The sequence below is a fragment of the Argopecten irradians genome, chromosome 6 (assembly GCF_041381155.1).
Source record: "Argopecten irradians isolate NY chromosome 6, Ai_NY, whole genome shotgun sequence".
Lineage (NCBI taxonomy): Eukaryota > Metazoa > Mollusca > Bivalvia > Pectinida > Pectinidae > Argopecten > Argopecten irradians.
In genome coordinates, this window is record NC_091139.1 from 19,610,526 (window position 1) to 19,634,272 (window position 23,747).

The 23,747-nt window shown below is 33.5% G+C and overlaps 1 protein-coding gene across 4 annotated transcripts in view; it reads right to left on the reverse strand.

The window, feature by feature from the left end:
• Positions 1-10,422: 10,422 nt before the first annotated feature.
• LOC138325256 (patched domain-containing protein 3-like) overlaps positions 10,423-23,747 on the reverse strand; it is a 49,130-nt gene continuing 35,805 nt past the window's right edge. Inside the window, exons 13-25 of one of the 4 annotated variants that reach the window (XM_069270780.1) lie at positions 23,469-23,605; positions 22,829-22,984; positions 22,423-22,548; positions 21,719-21,863; positions 21,125-21,246; positions 20,276-20,461; positions 18,594-18,607; positions 16,031-16,144; positions 15,489-15,593; positions 13,513-13,584; positions 12,688-12,828; positions 12,260-12,403; positions 10,423-11,712 (exon numbers count right to left, since the gene is read on the reverse strand). In XM_069270780.1, the coding sequence (XP_069126881.1) occupies positions 11,667-11,712; positions 12,260-12,403; positions 12,688-12,828; positions 13,513-13,584; positions 15,489-15,593; positions 16,031-16,144; positions 18,594-18,607; positions 20,276-20,461; positions 21,125-21,246; positions 21,719-21,863; positions 22,423-22,548; positions 22,829-22,984; positions 23,469-23,605 (1,508 nt within the window). In that variant the 3' untranslated portion in view covers positions 10,423-11,666. Of the gene's footprint in view, positions 11,713-12,259; positions 12,404-12,687; positions 12,829-13,512; positions 13,585-15,488; positions 15,594-16,030; positions 16,145-18,593; positions 18,608-19,973; positions 20,000-20,275; positions 20,462-21,124; positions 21,247-21,718; positions 21,864-22,422; positions 22,549-22,828; positions 22,985-23,468; positions 23,606-23,747 lie in introns of those variants that run through there. The other 3 variants (XM_069270779.1, XM_069270781.1, XR_011208753.1) reach the window with 3 other exon arrangements.

Below are 23,747 nucleotides of genomic sequence, written 5' to 3' on the forward strand. Positions count from 1 at the left end.
CCCGTGCTACTTTTTTTCCTTTTTACTCCCTATATCAAACAAAGGAAACTTAAGTCATAATGTTTGGAACGGTGACTGAGATAGAGGAAGTTTACCGCAGATTTCACTAAATGTTAACTTATTATACGAACGCCATGCATGATTAGAACCCATTTTACTGGATCATATAAGAATATTTCAAGAATAGAAATAACCAAAATCAGCCGCTTCAAAATAACTAACTTTAAACTACAATAACGCCTTACTGCATCACTGGCAAGCAATATTTGGAGAAAGTGTTCTCTTCCCTCTTCGACATTCCTATTTATATGGCCTTCGGACTGTTCCAACTACGTGAGTGGTACGATTATCAAACACCAGCATACGTCTTGCAATCGTTTTGATGTCTCGAAATGTCTTTTATGCACTTTATATTACATTGATTTTGTCAAATCGTGGATTCCTGTTGGTTGTCTTTGCTAGAAACAATGGCAAAGCATTTTGAAATGTATGAGCTCGAGTCGCTTAGGCATTTAAAGAAAAGTTTACGTCATTTGGTGGCAAATTTCACTTCATACTTATTTTACGAAAATTTTAATTCATTGATATGGCCGTTATAGCATATCACCTTAATTGGGCGAGTCTCTAGATTTTTTTTGGCCCTGAATTATAAATGCAAAAGTGCGTAATCGACCCTCCCATACCCTACGATCTTAATCAAATAGTGCAGTATTTTGTGAAGTTAAATCGGAGATAATTTATAAAGCCATAAAAGTGAACATGAAGTTGTCCACTAATAAAATGATAACATAATGTGAGTCATACTGTAAGTGTGTCTACAAAAGTAGGCTTCCTCTAGGATGAACTACTATCAATTGACCGAACGCCTACTTCCGCCGTTATTTTTATTGGCCAATCAAGTAGGAGGGATTCTCATTCGGCTATTGTTCTCCGCTACAAGGATGTGTGTTATGTTGTGATGTCTGTCAAGCGGACGGTTGCTACATGTACGTAGAGTAATGCTATACATTCTATGTTTAAATATTCTTATTACAGGCTAATAACGATGAAAAGACGGAGGAAATGTGCGGTAACAGTGTCTGTTATTCCAACGACAGAAATCCAGAGAATATGTAATTGCTTTGCCTTCCGTTTTCAAGACCAAAAAATATGTTAGGTCGTTGCCCTGATAGTAGTTATTCCAATGACATATATCCAGAGAGAATATTCGATTGCTTTGCCTTCCGTTTTCAAGACCAGAACTTATGTTAGGTCGTTGTCCTGATAGTATACGGACACGATTAGTCCGCTAAACCTGCCTATATTATTAGGCTTTTTTATTATTTTTTTTTTGCCTAATGGCAAAAAAAAAAAAAAAATCAAAAAAAAGCCTAATAATATAGGCAGGTTTAGCGGACTAGGACACGATATGACCTGTAACTATAGCCACACGATCAGCTTTATTTCAACAAAATAACAAGATGATTGGAGATGATCACGGGTAATATTTAAATATATATTTTATATTTATTTAAATCATCCTATCACTGTTTGATTCTTTACACTATGATGGCCGGTTATGGCCACTTCGTAATCTCGCAACCGCGACCTGCGAGGTTGCGAGGCCAGGCCGCTAGGTTGCAAGCCTCGCAACCTTGCGATCTCGCGACCTCATGCGAAATAAGAGTAAAGAGTTTTATCTGATTATTGATGATTTTCACTATTCCAACTTTTGTTTAGCTCCAAGAATTAAAACATGTTATTGTTTCAAATATTTTTGTTAAAATTACGTATTATATTGCATTGTGAATAACATACAAAAAATCAAAGTGCCAAGGCCACTCATAGATGCTGTGAATGAAGAACTCATACAAAGGAATAAAGAAATTGGTTTTGAATTTAATTATTGAATTTAGTATACTAAGCGTACAGTGTTAAATTAGGGAGTTAAACAAAATATATTTACGGTATATCGTATTTATTTTATGATATTTATAGTTGATTCAAGAACAATTAGTTGAATAACTCATTTTCCTGAAGTAAATTTTATATAAATTTTTTAAATTATTTCTGAAATAACCATTTCAACACCAATAAAACCGATCAGAACCTGAGTATCAGTTTTTTTGTGATTCTTTAATAATTACTAAAATTATCAATTTCATCAATATCTCTTCAAACATTTAAGAATATTTTCGGAAAAAATATAACATGAGAAATACATGTATTACCATTTCCGGGTATGTTTTGGTTCCCTTTCTAAAAAAATAACATGGGTTGCTTTGACGACTTTTGACTAATAAATCACAGCCAGATACGTTTGCCAAATAAAAGGTACACTATTTCGTTGCGTATAACACTTAGATTTATTTTAAATTCACAAGAACGCTAGTCGGTAACATAAAAAAAACTTCATGCAATGCATCGGACTTAAGCAAGTCTTCGAAAGACGCAGTAACTGGTTGGCGACATATTATCGCGATGAACATATCATCGTGATTATTTGCTTTGCCGACTGTTGATTAATAATAAATCATGGCCAGATACATGTATTAAAGCCAAATAAAAAGTACATTATTCGGCTACTTATAGCACTCAAATTTCTTTTTAATTTATAAGAACGATAACGTCAAGAAAACTAGATGCAATGCATCGGACTTTAGTAAAGTCTTCGTAAGGCTACCGTACATTACACGACAATATAAGTTCATTAATTTGTCGCTTTTAGTAGCTCGTATATATATAGATCTATATTATCATTATATTTTGTAAGTTTATGTTGATAAATGTTATACCTTTTCCCTTTCAATATAACGCAGTTGTCGATAAACAAACGGCACAACTCCCAGTGACCTATTAACTTTACCTGTGTAATGATATCACCAGATATAGTTCAATGCAACCAAATTCAAAAAAACTCTATAACCGTTATAAGACCTTTCTTTTGCAGTTATCTTCCTAACTTTTCATTACATTAATCGATCAGTAGCATATATTACGTAAAATTGAAATAGACATACACAAGCCAAAATCGACCGAAAGTCTGGCGCGGAGGAAGACATCAAAGAAGGCGTTATTCGTGATTTTTGGGACCATACATGACGCGTAGGGATACATAAATGAATTAAGTGTTCAGTTGGGACTCTATGATACCGTCTCTAGTGCATATGTATGTACAAATTTAATGTTTGTGGTTTTGAATACTACGGTTCGATTTATTCAAACTATCAAGTAATATGTAAAATGAACAAAACAACATTTAATTTTCATCGCGAAGTGGCTTTATTCTTTAGATGTACATGCTGTTTCACAGCATCAAAAACTAGTTTTAATGTCATTTATGTATACATGAACAATTGCAAATAGTTTTCCAATTTTCACAGTTTTTTTTATGTCAATAAGATCTTACGGAAGCCGATTTGGTAGAAGAAAAAAATATTTCGCGTTATAACGCGAATCTTTCGCATTAATACGCGAAAATATCGCGTTATTACTTGAAACTATATCGTTATTACGTGAAACTTTGGCGTTATTACGTTAAACTATCGCGTTATTACGCGAAACTATCGCGTTATTACGCGAAACTATCGCGTTATTACGCGAAACTTTTAACCAATTAATATTTAGTTTTATGATGTTATACTACATAATAGGTCATTTTTTTATATTTTACCTGGGCAGATTAACACCTTATGCATATTAACCGAATCAAAGGACTCTAATTTGTATAAGATAAGAATTTTCTCTGAAGAATGTCAATAGGATTATTTGAGGTGCTTGTTACTAAACAAGATAAAGGATGGCCATAAGACAATTTTCTCTGAAGAATGTCAATAGGATTATTTGAGGTGCTTGTTACTAAACAAGATAAAGGATGGCCATAAGACAATACCCTGATGAACTCAATGTTAAGATAGTGGAATTTAAAAGTCTAATACCGATGCGACTATGACGTCACAACACTAATATTAAATTGATGTTTCTGAAAAAGGATAATCCGAGTCCGTATGCTATACATTGACCTCCGCGTGACCATGGGATTTTTTGTCTTATTTTGATGACTACTATCAATTTTAATACATTTGGATTTCCAACAATAAAATGCCATATGCAGTAACGCTAACGTTTAAATGAAATTCATTGTACCTCAATGGATTTGATAGGAAGTATAGATACTCATTGGAGTTATTTTAGCAACAGTGTATACATAGATACAAGCAAAGAGAAATTTTGCTTCTTATAAATTGTGTGTTTAATGGTAATCAGAATTTATTCTAAAATGAACATGAAAATTATGTGGATGCACGTGATTTAGTAAACAATGTTTCAACATTTGTTTTGAGTGAACTTCGGCATTCAAGACAACATCATGGGTATACATGACAAAGTTCTTTCTCGTCCATATTAAATGTGGCTTCAGGAATCAAACTGTGGCTTCCGATGGGGTAAAAAATGTAATTATATATAGTATTTTTCGCGTAATAACGCCAAAAGTTTCGCGTAATAACGCAAAGGTTTCGCGTAGTAACGACAAAGTTTCGCGTAATTACGCGAAAGTTTGGCGTTATTACGCGATTTTTTTCTACTACCAAAATGAGCCCAATCGGCTTTCGTACGATATTACAAATCTCAAAGTTTGGAATACAATTCTATGTACGGTAGTAATTAATATATTGTTTTAAAAGTAAAATCAAATGATTAAAACATTCACCAAAATTTGAATTACCAAACAAAATATCAATATCTTTAAATGAAACATGCTTACCAAAATATAAAATCAATTATTTGGGTTATTAAAAAAAGGATGTAGAAGTAAATAATATATCTGAAACCATAAAAAATTTCATTTTTTAGAAATATAACTTAACTGAAGTGTAAATACAGATAAAAAAGCATCAATTATCAGTTATGACTCTATCAATTAGACGCTTATTTGGCAATATGCACGTGCAAATAACTGCCTCCTTACACGGGATTGCGGGATCTCGAGGTGGTCCTCACCGGCCACCATATTACCCAGATGATTTGCGATTGTGTGTAATGCCATTATACTATTTTAATTTTGTATGTAATATTAAAACTTGTGGTTAAATATTGTTCTTGACATTTGACGATTATCATTCATTTTCAATCCGCTAATATACCGCTTATACAGACTTTTCTTCATGGCTTTAAATTTGAACCTGTAATCTTTTTAGATCTAACTTACGTCAAATTCGATCAGTATGAATTTTAGATAAAGAATCCGTATTTATTGTCAGGAGAGATGATAAGGAAAGTAAAAGTCTTCATCAGTTCCCTATGACCACGTATGAAAACCAACATGTGTTGTATGTCTATGCTAGGGCTATAGCATGTAAACCGACACGTGTACCTGATTGTGATGAACTCGGAAGTGATACTTAAACCTTGAATTGCCTTAGATTGATCATACACACGTGCCGTTTGTTAGGGGACTGGATAATATTTGTTTATCATTATGATATTGTATAGTTTAATAAGTTTGGCATCATGTCAGTCAACAGTAAAAAAAAACCATAAACTAAGTATACATTTAAGCATTAAAATATCTTCCTATGGTATCTTTAGTTATATAAATGCCAGAGCTTTGCAGACAATCTTCATAATGCGCGCTAAAGAAACGTCAAAGAAACGATATTCGCTGCGTTCGTGTTGATAAGACGTAGAAGAATGAAAACAGAACATTACGTGATGTTATTGTTACATATTTAATGACAATTTCCACTTTATGAGTACACAATGATCACAGAATTAGTCGGTAGTTAATGTGATTGTTGTACACTATATAATTCCCATTTATTATCCAAATAAAAATAGATCATTGAGCACATATACACTGGGGAAAGTGCTCTTAGTCATGAAACTTATATCCCTAAAAAGGAAAGTAATGTCCATACCCCCTAAACGGGATAGGTTCTCAAAAAAGACCATACAAATTAACCAATACATCTACACCGGTATGTATATACATTGAAGTCTGATACAAATAAAATAAACAGAGACATACTAATCATTTGAAAATATGATGTACAGGCCTCTGTATCTCGTTAAGAATACTCTAGGCCAACCCCATACTATATATATTCATATACTAGTATATGGGTAGGTCTAGTGTATATTTCTGAACCAGATGCAGACGTCTGTGCCTGAATGATTTGCAAATTATATGGGGCCTGGCAGTAAATAAGACGGTCTATCTTGTACACAAAGCTGTAACAGTTCTACTTATTCATATCATATAGTAATTGTGCAGCATATGTCTGGTATTGCTGACCTGGTATTGCTGACCCTTTTACATAGCATTAAAGTGATCTCTGTTAAGACTTGTTCTCTACATATACCATTTCACTACATTGCACTTGTATTAAAACTAGTTCTAACATACATCTTTGTTTTATATGGTCTATGTCAATACCAGAAATTCGTTGTAACTCAAAAAGTTGATGAACAAAATGTTATTTTTTAAAATATTTTTCATCTTTATCATGACAGCTCGTACAACCTATTATACAGTTTCATAAACAATATAGAAACTACTTGTGGAACTCTTCCACAGTAGAGGTAAACTAATACTGTTAACTTACATCCTTAAAACATCCAATGCGTAATATATAGTTATGGCACTATATATATATATATATATATATAACTGTTTATAATCATACTGCTTCAAATAAGAAATTACATATGAGATCCTTTTGTGAAAAAAATCTTTCTGAATTTCAGTTTTTGTTTCATTAACCACGATGATGACATCAAAATTCCTAAAATTTATTGACTGAAAGGTAAGTATTTCAAGTTTACCTTATATATAGCAATACAATGTAAATGTACCATAAAACTCGAATGTAACGAACTAAGTTTGAACAAAATTTCATATAATCAAAAATAAATGCGTGTTCTTTTCTTTATTGACTTTTGTATTTCTGCTAGAGTCGTTGCATGGGAACAAAACAATTCATAATGAAATAGAGCTGTTTATCTCCAGTCCCTCTATCTATACAACGAACTTTTTGGATAGCGAAATAATTTTTCAGTTTACCCTAGCGTCCGTAATAAGCGCGTTTTATTACATGGTTCACAGTGACTAAATCAACACGAGTTCCAATGTCCACATCGTAAAGGAGATTGGGGGTAACATGTTTAGCACACTTGGCAGGCGAAGGTGTAACAGAAACTACAACAACTTACTTAATGACATGTAATTAAAATAAACACTAAATGTATGTACAAAATCGTGGCAAGATGACTTGGAAGTCAATCTCTATTAATACTGTAACAAACAAGCAGACGTTGAATCATTTCATGGAGAAGAGTATTGAATAAATTTGACAAGCAATGTTTGAATACAAACAGTATTGACTACGCTTGAATTGTTTCAAGGCGAGAACTACATTGAATATGCTTAGCAAATGACACTTTGTCGATGAAAGTATCACATTGAATATATTTGGATAGCGGAATTCGTTCCTGAAGAGAATTGTATTAGATAAATTTATTTGATCATTTTCTTTTAAATTTAATTTGATAAGTAGTTTCATCAAAGAAGAATCAATATGAGACAATTGCGTTTTAAATAACTTAGAATTTTAAATTAATCTTAAATATGCTATGTCATAAATGCAAATTAATCTCTAACGATATATATAAAGTAAATATAAATTACATTCAATTGTATATTGCAATTTGCTTAATCTCAAAACTAGCTCTAATATAAAAAACTTATCTACACATTTCTTTGTATTCTGGGATTTGGATACCACCCTGAAAAACTCAAAGTCTTGAAAATGTGGGTTCTCGAAAACAGTAATGACATGGCTAAAGGATCATGAAATCATCTCAAAATAATCAAAAGTTTTTACTTAGCCACTGAAGTACAGTAAAATGTCGTAAACCACGCCTGTGATTGGCTAAAACTTTGGCTAAGACTATCTCATGATCTTGGGGTCTGGTTTCTTCACAATAGTAATACTGATTCAAAATCATTAAAAAGAAACACTAAAATTGATACACGTGTTACATGTACTAGCCAATGAGAAGAATGAAAAATCAGAGCTTATCTAGGATAGTATTTAAAAAAAAAAATTTCTGAATCATGGAGATCTTTCATATCACAGTCATTAAAATTTTCGACAATAGACCCTGTTATGTTTTCAAAAGTTATTATTTTCTAAATTCATAATATTGTTATTAAGTCCTTATTTTTTTTGAGCTGAAGCATATTACGAAACTACTTCATAAAGTGATCGAGTGTTGGAAATATTGAAAATAGTCGAGAAACTTCTCTGAGTATATTTACATTTCAGAAGTCGGAGTTTTTCATAGACCCCGACATCAGACATGAGACATTACCAGTATGACAGAAGATGACGTATCCTAAAGCCTATAGTTGCATATGTAAGTTTGAAAGGAAAATAGGATACTACCACAGTGGAAAGCTGGCATTATATGATACGCTAAAATGTATAAAAAAGTACTCACTTCATCAAAATTCTATCACATGTCAACATAATACAGTTAAGATATATACATCAATGCTCCAATAATTCATTCATATGTTGAGCTTTATGTTTTAAAAATATTCAAGAATCGGTAGATTTTCAAAAAATCACACATGCATGATTACATGAGACAAAAGCCCCGTTCATCTGCCTTCTGTACGATAACAATCTGATAGTGGAATGCTTCTCTACCCCTAAAACTAGAACTATTCCGTAAACCAAGAAAAGTTTACATAAATACAATCAAAAGATCCTCAAAAGCATACACAGTATGAAAATTTTACCTGCATATGAAAATTCACCTTAGAGATGAATAAATGATAAAATAATTATAATTTATTTGTTAATTGTTTATATACCTTTGTAAGGCTTACCTTTGTGATATTTCTTTAATGGATGTGTTCCAAAAGTATTTCGCACTGTCCATAACTAATGAATACATCCATAATCCATTTTCCTACTTTTCTCCTTCATCTTTCTAAGATTACGGATTTCATACTGTTTCCCTATTTTGAGAACCAATGTAAAATGAGAAGTACAATTCAATGATATGAAATTATCTTTATACATGTATGGAGTCAGATCATATCTTGACAAGAACCTACATAACATTCGATAAACTCTTAGTGTAGTATAACACCGCATTTCAGAAATGCTTCTAAAATGTTGTACATAATCCCAAAATTGAACTGCATCTGCATACAATTGATAATAAAAGTGACACCAATTGAAAATATGTCTACTGTAAATGCACTTACTTTAGCGCAAACAAATTTTAGCATAACGTAATTTTCAACAGGTTGGTATAATGAATCATTCGCGCTATCACCATGATGGCTATATAAACTTTAAAATATACGAAAACTACTTCATAAAGTGATAATATTGAAAATAGTCGAGAAACTTCTCTGAGTATAATTTTCGGAGTTTTTCATAGACCCCGACATCAGACATGAGACATTACCAGTATGACAGAAGATGTCCTAAAGCCTCATTTCTGACGTATACTAACACAGTGGAAAGCTGGCATTACATACGCTAAAATGAAAATAACATTTACCATGTCAACATAATACAGTTAAAAATGTAATATATACATCAATGCTCCAATAATTCATTCATATGTTGAGCTTTATGTTTTAAAAATATTCAAGAATCGGTAGATTTTCAAAAAATCACACATGCATGATTACATGAGACAAAAGCCCCGTTCATCTGCCTTCTGTACGATAACAATCTGATAGTGGAATGCTTCTCTACCCCTAAAACTAGAACTATTCCGTAAACCAAGAAAAGTTTACATAAATACAATCAAAAGATCCTCAAAAGCATACACAGTATGAAAATTTTACCTGCATATGAAAATTCACCTTAGAGATGAATAAATGATAAAAAAATTATAATTTATTTGTTTAATTGTTTATATACCTTTGTAAGGCTTACCTTTGTGATATTTCTTTAATGGATGTGTTCCAAAAGTATTTCGCACTGTCCATAACTAATGAATACATCCATAATCCATTTTCCTACTTTTCTCCTTCATCTTTCTAAGATTACGGATTTCATACTGTTTCCCTATTTTGAGAACCAATGTAAAATGAGAAGTACAATTCAATGATATGAAATTATCTTTATACATGTATGGAGTCAGATCATATCTTGACAAGAACCTACATAACATTCGATAAACTCTTAGTGTAGTATAACACCGCATTTCAGAAATGCTTCTAAAATGTTGTACATAATCCACAAAATTGAACTGCATCTGCATACAATTGATAATAAAAGTGACACCAAATTGAAAATATGTCTACTGTAAATGCACTTACTTTAGCGCAAACAAATTTTAGCATAACGTAATTTTCAACAGGTTGGTATAATGAATCATTCGCGCTATCACCTAATCTGATGGCTATATATAAACAATATACAGAAATACAATTAGCGGTATCATTTCTGACGTGAAACAGGCGAAAATAACATTACCGCTAAAACATGTATGTTTACAGTATGTAATGCATTACCGGTTACCAGAACAGATATCTGTCCTCTTCTCTATTTCATAGAGATAATTTGTATATAAGTTTTGAATTGATAATATCCTCATAAGTGGAGAATGAGGTGAGCATTGGATTATATTAGATAAAGGCGAGACAAGACAAATAGATTATAATTTATTCATAAAAAAATAAATAATGAGAGACAGTAACAAAGAGTAAAGAATATTAGAGATAAAATGAGCATTATTTGAAAAGTGTTCTGTCGAAAACCATTCATTCAAAAGAAATACCCACATGAATTGGCTTCAAAGGTGGATTTCAACATACCTTCATGGGACAAAGCATTTACTTGCTATACTTGCAAAACAATAAGTTAAAATACAAATATTAGTATGATTAGTGACTGTTAGTCCTAATGCTTTTATAGTTGGGAATATTCTTAGAGTCCAAAACCTTTTCTATAACAAAAGAAACATTTAAGAATGTGGCTGATCTCATTCCAACAATGGATCATGTCTTTAAATGTAATTTAATCTGCTTTGTGAATACCAACTAATTGGTAACTATTGAAACAAAACTATCTGAAGCTGCATGCTAATTGATTATACTTAAACCAATCAGATATCATGCTTCTCAATTAGCACTATGATTGGTCATATTCAGATAACAGGCTCTAATAAACATATAAATAAATTTGACTTGTTATAACAAATACCGTGAAGTCGTAAATAAAACATATTGTAAAGAAACATAAGAGCGGGTGAATATAGATTGGCTGTGTAAATGAAGAGGTATAATTTAGACTAGAACCCTCCTTATCCACTACCCTATCAAATTTTACCCTAGATATCGTAGCAGCAGATCTGTCCTGCTTTCCTGATAGTGCTCCAAACGCCCTAACACCTAAGGTATCATGGCCCTCAATGGAGACAATGTGACATACATACTACCCTTGGACCATTGAGCTGGCCTTTGACTACTTTAGACCAGGTTGCACTTTCCTTTCTTTGTCTACACAGAGGACTCCAATGCTCTAGCAAAAATAGTTATGCATAAGCATGTTATCACTTTCTTGGGAACATAAAACAATTTAAAAAGACTTAAAAATTCTCTGTTATGTCGAAAAGCCCTTTTCGTTTTCTTTCCACAGGCATATGTCCACATGTCATTGGTCTGCATTAGACGAAAATTTCTTTGTGGGGTCCATAATACTACAACGAAGACACGGGAGACAAGGTAAGTAAGGCTTTAAACAGGTTACCTGCGAAATAGTATCAATATATACTGGTGCATTTATTATTTTTTGTTATCATTCTAACATCATCAAGGGGCATACAAGAAATATCCTAAATCAAGTCAAGTAGAGTAGCAAGTGGGAAAAGTGGAAGATGGAAGGGGTATCTTTCGTACCATGTTTCCTAAATACAGCACATAACATGGAAGCCCTTCATGCTAACAACTCATTTTTATTGACTTACTTTCATTGGCTTTCAAAGAAATGGGATACAGTGGGCCTCATTCTAGGATGTTATTCTGGTAGGCAAGGGGCAAGTTTCAACATGACTAACTAGTTTTCCTAACACTTCATGTCTGCTACTTCACTTTTTTTTAAGATCAAAGTCGAAATGAAAAGTTTTACTCTCCGGGATCTTTGTTTGAAAATGATCATATTTATGATTCAATTTGATTTGCTTCGATCGATTGATTTAAACTTTATGGGATTGTAGTTATGAAGAATCAGATTAAATTTGGACTCACCTGGATGTCTGTTTCTTGTCCATGACATTGCGTTGAGGAAGTTTGTTTTCCGAAGATATGTTGTCGTTCCACCCGGGGGCAAGAATGAGCTGGGACCCGCTCACCACCCATGGTGAGTTCTGAATATCTGAGTCCTGAGTCTTTCTGTACAAATAAATATTAGATAAATGTATACATAGATTAAACAATTGAACACTTCAAGTTTATACGTGGGTGTGGGATGTGTGCATGTGTGTGTGGGGGATGGTGTTGATTTTTACGTTACAATTAACAATATATACAATCTATAAAGAGGTAGGAGGGCAAAGACAAGGAGAGATATACAAAAGGCTTATCCATTCAAATCAGTAACATATCTTTTGTATTTAGTGATATTCCATTTTGTTGATTATCCCTTAAATATCGAAATTGTTCAACACCAAACTCACAATGCTGGACTGTCTTGTCCGTTTTGTATGCCCGAGTCGGGTGTTGTGGCTCTGGAGGTTCCCTTGCTGACGATACTGGGAGGGGACTGGGTCTGACCCGGCTCTGAGAATTGTCCTACTGGGACTGTATGGGATTGTTGGCTGAAATACAGATTAACTGATCAACTTTTGAGATCTAAACTAGCAGTAGTGACAGAGACCAACCAATGAGAGATACAGTATTTTTTGGAGTATAAGTCGCACCTTTTTACCTGGAAATCTGGAGAGTGCTTTATATTCTTCTGTGGCTTATATGTGGACAAAAACTCGGGCAATGGTTGAAAAATATTTGAAATTTGTATCGAGCCTTAAAAACTGGTGATGAAAAGATCATGACAGTAGACCGAGACACTCTATTCCATTTGACATTTCAATAAAATTTGACTCAGTTACTCAGAATAACCAAGGGGAGATAATTGTCAGCAATATACAAAAATAGGTAAATGTTGGGAGACCTAAACTTGCAGTGGTAGCACAGACCAACTAAGGAGAGATAATTGTCTAAAGTACAAATAAATATAGTAAATAAACCAGTCGAATGTTGTGTAATATGCTTGTCATTAAATCTTGATTTTATCTTGAACTAATAGCTACAAATCTAAATATGATGGCTTTCTTTTGTAGCTGAATTTATTTGCATACAGATGTATATTTCTTATAGTTATACTTTAGTTTATAGTTTTTATAAGTGGAATCAAGAAGTATAGGAAATCAGACTGATTTGTCAACATAATACTGTCTTCCCTCCTATCATATAATCAAATCAATATAATCATTTATTTTCACCTCGTGTTTTCCCCTTTCTTCTCCATCTCCACCCCATTCGTTGGATCTGAACCAATTGGAGATATCTTCTTCCTACAAATGTAACACAATTTAATACTTTACATTGAATAACTTTCATGTTGAGTACACGTACAACATATATCTATTGTGGTGTGGCCTTAACTTCCCTGTTGGGTACACGTACAACATGTATGTATTGTGGAGTGGCCTTACCTTTCATGTTGGGTACAGGTACAATATGTATCTATTGTTGTGTGGCCTTACCAATGTTGGGTACACGTACAACATGTATGTATTGTGGTGTGGCCTTACCTTTCATGTTGGGTACACGTACAACATGTATGTATTGTTATGTGGTCTTGCCTTTCATGTTGGGTACAGGTACAACATGTATCTATTGTGGTGTGGCCTTACCTTTCATGTTGGGTACAGGTACAACATGTATGTATTGTTTTGTGGCCTTACCTTTCATGTTGGGTACAGGTACAACATGTATGTATTGTTGTGTGGTCTTACCTTTCATGTTGGGTACACGTACAACATGTATGTATTGTGGTGTGGCCTTACCTTTCATGTTGATTACACGTACAACATATATCTATAGTGATGTGGCCTTACCTTTCATGTTGGGTACACGTACAACATGTATGTATTGTGGTGTGGCCTTACCTTTCATGTTGGGTACACGTACAACATGTATGTATTGTTGTGTGGTCTTACCTTTCATGTTGGGTACACGTACAACATGTATGTATTGTGGTGTGGCCTTACCTTTCATGTTGGGTACACGTACAACATGTATGTATTGTTGTGTGGTCTTACCTTTCATGTTGTGTACACGTACAATATGTATGTATTGTGGTGTGGCCTTACCTTTCATGTTGATTACACGTACAACATATATCTATAGTGGTGTGTCCTTACCTTTCATGTTGGGTACACGTACAACATGTATGTATTGTAGTGTGGCCTAATTAACTTTCAAGTTGGGAACGCGTACAACATGTATGTATTGTGGTGTGGCCTTACCTTTCATGTTGGGTACAGGTAAAACATATATCTATTGTGGTGTGGCCTTACCTTTCATGTTGGGTACATGTACAACATATATCTATTGTTATGTGGCCTTACCTTTCATGTTGGTACATGTACAACATATATCTATTGTTTATGTGGCCTTACCTTTCCTGTTGAGTACACGTACAACATGTATCTATTGTGGTGTGGCCTTACCTTCCCTGTTGAGTACATGTACAACATGTATGTATTGTGGTGTGGCCTTACCACAACATGTATCTATTGTTGTGTGGCCTTACCTTTCATGTTGGGTACACGTACAACATGTATCTCTAGTGGTGTGGCCTTACCTTTCATGTTGGGTACACGTACAACATGTATGTATTGTGGTGTGGCCTTACCTTTCATGTTGGGTACATGTACAACATATATCTATTGTGGCGTGGCCTTACCTTTTATGTTGAGTACACATACAACATGTATCTATTGTTGTGTGGCCTAACCTTTCCTGTTGGGTGCACGTACAACATGTATCTATTGTGGTGTTGCCTTATCTTCCCTGTTGAGTACACGTACATGTATCTATTGTGCTGTTGCCTTACCTTCCCTGTTGAGTACACGTACAACATAAATCTATTGTTGTGTGGCCTTACCTTTCCTGTTGGGTACACGTACAACATGTATGTATTGTGGTGTGGCCTTACCTTTCCTGTTGGGTACATGAACAACATGTATGTATTGTAGTGTGGCCTTACCTTTCATGTTGAGTACACATACAACAAGTATCTATTGTAGTGTGGCCTTATCTTTCATGTTGAGTACACGTACAACATGTATCTATTTTAATGTGGCCTTACCTTCCATGTTTGTTACACATATAACATGTATCTATTGTGGTGTGGCCTTACCTTCCATGTTTTGTACATGTACAACATGTATCTATTGTGGTGTGGCCTTACCTTTTCTGTTGGTTGGGACTTGTTTCCATGGTATTTGATTGTTGTATAGAAGTGGAAGTTGTCAGAGATGATTGAAGGTCCTGTGGGGTTATCATATCCTTTGAGCTATACAAATAGAACATTAAAACATATTTACGATATGCATATAAGTGTGCATAGAGGGGAATGTATTGAAAGGGACATTATTTGGAAAAAGAAAAGGTAACGTTACATTCATTTTGTGCATTAAATTTCTGTTTTGACAGCCACACATAATTAGAAATTATACAATTATGAAAATTACTAATAAAATCTCCAGATAGTAACTAATTAGGAAGGGTTGCATCTACTGACTGGAAACCTAAATTTATGTACACGATGTCTCAGAAGGATCTTGGCATCCCTCATTAAAATTTTCTGATGTCCTGTAATACAACAGTTTCAATGGGAAAATGACATGGTTTGAGTATGATTAGTCCGACTTTCCAGTATTTGTGACTTCAAGACATCCAATCCTATTATTTTGTTATCTTGTAACTCTATTTTTCAATATAACACATTACCTGTTTAGAAGAGGGGCCTTGGCTGTGTCTGTTGTCGTTGATTCTGACTCCAAATTGTCCACAACAACTACCTCTTCTTGTGGAACCCACAAAGCTTCCTGATCGTTTGATTCCCTACAAATGTAGTGAAGAAGTGCTAAATCTGATCCTAGCTGTCACAGCAAAAAGCAAATGCATATTTTATCAACCAAAATGGTACAGTATCATTTTTTCATTTTATTTCATTATGCTTATCAGATAGAAAAAATAAACATTGTTTTGTTTTGTTTTTATAATCACTTTCTGTCTTATGTGCAAAATGTGCTATCAATGATAAAATTCTTGTATCATGCAGACAGTTTACTTCTGAAATGGTGCGTACAGGAGACCCATAGGGTCTGAACTTGATACATCAGCTAGCTGTTACAATACCAGATATTTCTCAAAGGATATACTTCAAGCAGTCTTATAGATCTAAAAACATGTACGACAAAAGGTGATGAAATTTGTTAACTTTAGATCTTATTATTTCTACGGTAATATGAAGTGTGTAAAGGCACCTGAAGCAAGAAAACAAGACAGTATGAGATATTTAGTAAAAGCAATCTCAAAAGAATATAATTCCTAAATGATAACTTTAAGCAGTTTCGGGTCCTAAATGACAAATAAAGTTTTGCATTGAATGACAAGGGTATTTTTTGTGTTGATGGCAAGGGGATGGAGCTTTTGTGTTGAATGACAGGGGATAGATCTTCTGTGTTGACTGACATGGGGTTGAGATTCTGTGTTGATTGACAGGGGATGAAGCTTTTGTATTATCAACAGGGCTAGAAATGGTATTGAAAGACAGGTAATGGTGTGTTTTGTTAATTGGCAGAGGTCAGAGTTTTTGATGGGTTGATAGGTGTGGAACATTATATGATTATTGACAGGAATAGAGTGGATTGTGTGTTTTTAAATGAGTGGGGGTAGAACTTGTGTATTAAGTGACGGCGGACAGATACTGTATGTTGATTGAAAGCAGTGGAATTCATATGCTGAAAATAAGGCTAAGGAACTAGGATGTTGTTTGACAGGAAATGAAATTTGTTTGTTGATGAGAAGTGAATACTGATACAATAGTTTACAATAATAGACAACAAGCATAGACAATCCATATATTTTGTTCACTTACACAAACCAAACAATACTAGCAGTCAAACCATGCAGATATAATGTACCAGCTCATAGATTTAGTTTGTAGCATTTTTAAATCCCTATACACTAAGTACTTTTTTGATACAGTGTTTAAACTATTCTGTGTATATACCCTCTATTCTGTAATTACATATATTACAGAGTTATCTGCCCTTGTGGGTATGTATTGATATCACATTCTCCCATACCTGAAAGGGTTATCCAGCGGTTGCTAGGGAAAAGACAGCTCACACGTGCTTGACAATGATGTCATTGATACATGCGGAGATTAATGTCGAGGACGCCATTAATTGTCAACACTATAAAAATAATTCCTAATCTGATTTTTTTTAAATATGGGAGAAAACTTGACAGACCTATGTTATATTCTATTCTGCTACTGCATCTAAAACATGTCAAAGGACATCCTATTTATGAAGATGGTGATTTTATGAGATGCCAATGACAAACATATTCATAAAGAGATTCTTCATTTTCATAACTGTTCAAAACAACCACTATACTAGTAGGGAATGTTTACATGCACAATCATGCTTATTTTCCTGGTGATGGGAGTGTTAAGAAACCTGTTTACCCATGTGGTACTAGAACTGTACGAACAGATAGCTTAAAAAGTAACATTCAACCCAACTGTATATCATATCATATACTTTTATAAAGTTTTTAATGAGTATCAGCAACCTGAAAATTTTCTGTTATTTACCTGGTTACCAAGGCAACCAAATACACAATTCATGCAAATTTTAACTTTTACATTAAAGGAAAGTTGAAATGAATTTAGTTCAGATTTTTTTTTTTTTTTTGTCTGAACGTAACGGACATGAACAAGTGGTGAAAACGTGTTAAATGTCCTGTGCCATGGCAAGAGTGGTTAGAGAGACCTATAACAAGAAGATATTAAAGAACAAAAGTAAAAACACTACGGTAGCTATAACTTCAGAAAAAGTTACAGACAAGTAAATGAAATGAAGGTAAAGAACAATAATAAAATATTACTAAAAGAATAACATTGGAAAACTTAAATATAGGTCAAGAAAATTGAGAACCAGAAACATAGTAAAAATCAAATGCAAACAAAATTTCAAAAAGCAAAGAAAACAGACCAGTAAAATGCAAACAAAACGTCAATAAATGCAAGCAAATGTAAGTGAGATAATGCATTTGTTTGCGGCTTAGTTGGTTAAAATGACATGAAGTATAATAGAACACAAAATCAAACATAAAATACTGTATTATGAAAAAAATTTCCATGATATTTGTAATACATTTTTGTAGTCATCTTTTTAAAAAATTATTTTTTGAATTTTGGTTCTACAGAATATCATTTTAACCAACTGAGTTTGTCTGTCTGATGAGTCCAAATGACGCTGGTGATGGTCGTACTTACCGCAGAGTTGATTTCTGTGAGTAAAATACAAAGTTTTCATCACACCAACCTCTCCTTCCCACTTACAATATTAAAACACAAGCACATGCTTCCCAAGGTATGATATTCCCACAACCACTTCTACTATATCTCATCACTCTGTCTTAAAGCTACCTTTTCATAATTTTAAGGAAATTAAGAATATTATTCACTCAAAAATAATTAATATTTTGGGGATATTTAGATTATCGTTCACAAAAGAAATTAAATGTATATATTTTGGGGATATTCAGAATATTATTCACTCAAAAATAATGATCACTTCATAATTTTAAGGAAATTAAGAATATTATTCACTCAAAAATAATTAATATTTTGGGGATATTTAGATTATTGTTCACACAAAAAATTAAATGCATATATTTTGGGGATATTCAGAATATCTTTCACTCAAAAATAATGATCACTGTAGGCATATTTAGAATATTATTCACTCAAAAAAATACTTAAACTTTTAAGAATATTTAGAATATCATTTCATATGAAAATTATGAATATTTTGGTGATACATATGTATTTAGAATATCATTCACACAAAAATAAATACTTTGACAATATTTTGAATATCATTTACACCAAAAATAATGAACCTTTTGGGGATATTAAGAATATCGTTCACATAAAAATGATAAATATTTGAGGGATATTTAGAATATTATTCACACAAAAACAGTTATTCTGTCGCTGAGATTTAGTAACACACTATTCATTGACCAAGATTGTTTGGGTTTAATTTCTCAATGATTCCCCTGTCGATAATTTAATTTAAAGTTTTATCAGAAGTTAACATTTAACAACAAGGGGTTTGGATGTCCTTTAATGATCGTCTTAAACTGTGGAATAGGACACAGGTCACAACCAAAATGGAGAAAGAGGATAGAATTCCTCGATTTGATGAATCTATAACTAATTGGTTAAAAGCCCTCGCAAGCTTTTATCCATGCCATCGAAAGTGGTTTGTATAAGTTATATTGTTTAACAATTGACTTAAAAAAAATAAAGTTTATATTTATAACTGTTAAAATGTCAATTTATCAGATATCTCTTCATTTTACATTGAAATATTGGAATCTGTTATTTTAAATATAATTTTCCTTAATCAACCGTTATTTTTATAACTATTTCATAAGGATAACTTGGATAATGTAATACCTCGTCCTTGAAGCACTTTCACCACACACACCACATTCATTGAAATATTGTCTGTACTTTTCCTCCAATCAAAGAAAACCACAAAGACATGCAGTCATTGTATCCATAGCAACCAATGTAACAGATTAAGTCCAACCCAGTAAATCACCATCACGATTAAGTCATTCACAAACAAAATCACACACAAACCTTGTGTTGTAGTCATCAATCAATGTCTAGATAGTTACAAAACATAAACAAAGTCAGGTTAAATTATTTCACATTATTTCTATACATAGAGAATAATTGTATATTAAACTCTATATTAAGCTATTTTACTGAAATTCTTACAAAAAAAATCCGCAAAAATACAAAATAATTCTATAATTGACAAATGGTGGATATTACCCCTTATCTATTACTAAAACAAAAATCCCTTGAAAGTAAAAGAAAATAATGTGTTATTTTATAAAGTCATGTTTGATAGTAAGGATAGAGGGGAGATAACTCACCTGTGCTGATGGATCTATATGATTTGTCTGTCCTTGGCTATGGCATTTACACTCTGGAATATAAATATTTGCTCTGTCTTCCACTGTTACGTGAGTGTCATATGGTTCTGGTCCGATCCAGCTCAGCACCACTGGGAGGTAGATTAGTCCATGGAACAGCCCAAATAACACAACTGTGAAAAACACCTACAACCAAATGTACAAAACTAATAATTTATTTGTGGAAAGGCAATACTATGGGAACCAAGGTCGAGAAATGGGAACTAAGTTTCATGTCAAGGATGACTAGCATGGGGTAACACTACCTATAGTTTAAGGAAGGGAAACTACAATGGGTATCAGGTATCAGGTAAGAGTGCTACTTTGGGCAAGAAGGAAGGACAGTATGAGGGAGGGAACCATTTTGAGTGTGAGGGAGGGAAAATATTTTGAGTGTGAGGGAGGGAAACCATTTTGAGTGTGAGGGAGGGAAAATATTTTGAGTGTGAGGGAGGGAAAATATTTTGAGTGTAAGGGAGGGAAACGATTTTGATTGTGAGGGAGGGAAACCATTTTGATTGTGCGGTAGGAAATCTTTTTGAGTGTGAGGGAGGTAAACCATTTTGAGTGTGAGGGAGGGAAACCATTTTGCATTTTGAGTGTGAGGGAGGGAAACCATTTTGCATTTTGAGTGTGAGGGAGGGAAAATATTTTGAGTGTAAGGGAGGGAAACGATTTTGAGTGTGAGGGAGAAAAACTATTTTGAGTGTGAGAGAAGGAAACCACAAGATAATTAAACGTAAATCATGTGACTTATTACAATGTAAGAAATAGAATACCAATTGCAACTGCAAAGTTATGACAACTTACCCTGAAGAACAGAGAGAACCCGTAACTATAACTGTTACACAACAGTAGGAAGGCTAGAAATGTACTAAAGCCACCACTGAATACTGCTGGTCCGATCTTCTTTAGTGTAGCCACAACACGCTCTGTAAGGTAGAAAGCTCATTTCTAGTGTGGACACTGTGATCAAACATTGAAAGACGGCATTGTCCTCAAAGCTTTTGGATATGGTAACATTTTGGGTTTTTTGGAGCAAGGCACAATAGCGGCAAAATGACTATATTAATTTTAGCTATGTTATTTTTGTTATGTTGAGTTAGTTGTCTCAGTATTAAATGGGAAACAAGTCTGATTTTTAACCCAAACTGGAAACATGTTGTCTTACTAATAATTACCTAGAAATGTACGTAATCAGATTGTTAATATGTGCAATAAGGGTTTAAAAGCTGTATGTACCTGGTAATTGCATCAGCATCAAATCTGACACAGAACACAAGGAAACAGCAAATTTAACCAAAATATAATCTGCCCATATCAATAAAATTTCGTCAAAATATCCAATCTTCAAAATATTCAAATTGACAGTATGTATGTCAGTCTTAGAAGGATGATGTGTACCTGGTCTAGATCCCTGTACTGTCATGAACATGTGGCCTATGTGTGCGGAGTAGTCTACTGCTAGGCCAACAGACAGGGTGAGCAGGATACTGCTGGCGGTATCTATGGTAACACCCCAAAAGTGAAGTGTGCCAGCCACATCCACCTGAAATACACCAATATAAGATGTTAACATCATTTTAAACAGATTCATTGTAATTATATGACTTCAAAAAATGATATCTATATATAGCTTAAAGTGGAGACCTGATTCTTCAACATGAAGCAACGAAACTATTTTCATATTATAAGCTATATCAATTGTCTATCAATAATTAATGACATCATTCTTTGATTGTAGTTAATGTTCTATAAGTAACATTAGCCAATTAAGGATGCATGACAATGTTCCTAGAGAAAACCTAGAAAAACCAATGATATAGCTTTAGCAATGAACAGCACTTTGAAAGTGTATAATGTTGAATTAAGCTCACAACAGCTGTGGAGCTAAATATGTAGAATTTGAATGTTAAACATCTTTCCTACCAGAGCATTGCAGTTTTAATCTCAACTTTGACACCCCATCCCCATCTTTGTTGGATACAACTGCATGCGTCATTTATCTAGATATGTGGAGATGATCTCTAGTTTTTCCTTGATCTCTACACTCTACTCAACACTACCAAGGTGGAAATGACATATACCATTTGACCCCTGACCCTTACCAATGTAAAGATGACACATGTGAAGACGATGAGACTTGTGCGAAAGTTTGCAATCAGTATCAGTGTGACAATAAACACACAGATAACAGCCAGTAACAGATTCCGGTACAACTCTCGCTGTAGGATCTGGGGAAAAAAAGGAATACAAAAACATGTCAGCTCACAAACTGCTGGCAAAATACATTTTAGTCAAGGAATTTTAGGAAATCTGTCAACTTGTTTCAGTTTTAATTAAAAAACCTTAATGATCCTAGAAAAAGATTTCCTATTACGGATATCCAGTAAATTTACACTTACAAGCACAATATTGGAAATGTTTCCAACAGTACATTTTTGCAAAAAGTTCTACTAAGTCTTGCCAACACTACACTGGCAATGGAATATATCAAATAACTATGTGAAATACCTTATTTGTTTCGTAGGTGAGGTATACATCAGTGTAAGCGAAGCAGCCTCCCCCTGGTAGGCCAGAATTGTCTAAGATATGTCTCAAGCTCTCCATGGCAATGATCTCTGACTTGGAGTCCGGTTGATAGGTATGTTGAAGTGTAAAGTAAGTCCCCTGTAAGATCAATGGATGAAATGTGGACATTTCTTAAGTACAGGATATTTTGGTGTAGTCATTTTGAAGGGATTTTGTTTACTGAAATTCACTAACAATTTGTTTTTAGATCCATTTAACCTATTATATAGCATGTTTACAAAATGATAAAAGGATCTAGATTTTTTTTTTTTTTTTTTTTTTAAAAGACTGGTGGGCAGAAAACAAAATTTATTATGATATATGATTTCAATTTTAATTTAAAGCTTTTAAAAACCTTGGTATTATTAAAAAGATTTAACACAAATTTGTTTGTTTGTTATTAGTCTACAATTTGATGAAACCAAAAGCCATTATAATTGTATTTCATAAACACTGAGTGTAATGTTCTGAGATTTCTGAAGGTTAATATTGTTCTTTTATATCTCTTTAGCATGAAAAAGCTATAAAATTTTATTTATTTAACAGATTAATACCACAAATTTTTAACCCTGTATAGACTTACCAGGATGATAGGGTTTCCAGTCGTGGAGGCATTCTGAAACTTGATAAACTGTCTGTAGGCTTGACCCTGGGGTGTATGGTAGAGAAATCTGTGTACAAGTAGGGCAAACCAAGCTTTAGAATAAGGGTACTCAACATCTGAAACATAAAATAGGAATTGTCAATGGAATTTAGTATGAGGGGATGCCATCCACATTACTGTGATTAAATGAAATGCACAAAAGTTTGCACCTCATTCACACTGAAAGGAATTTCATTTCAACTATTATTCTATTAAAGT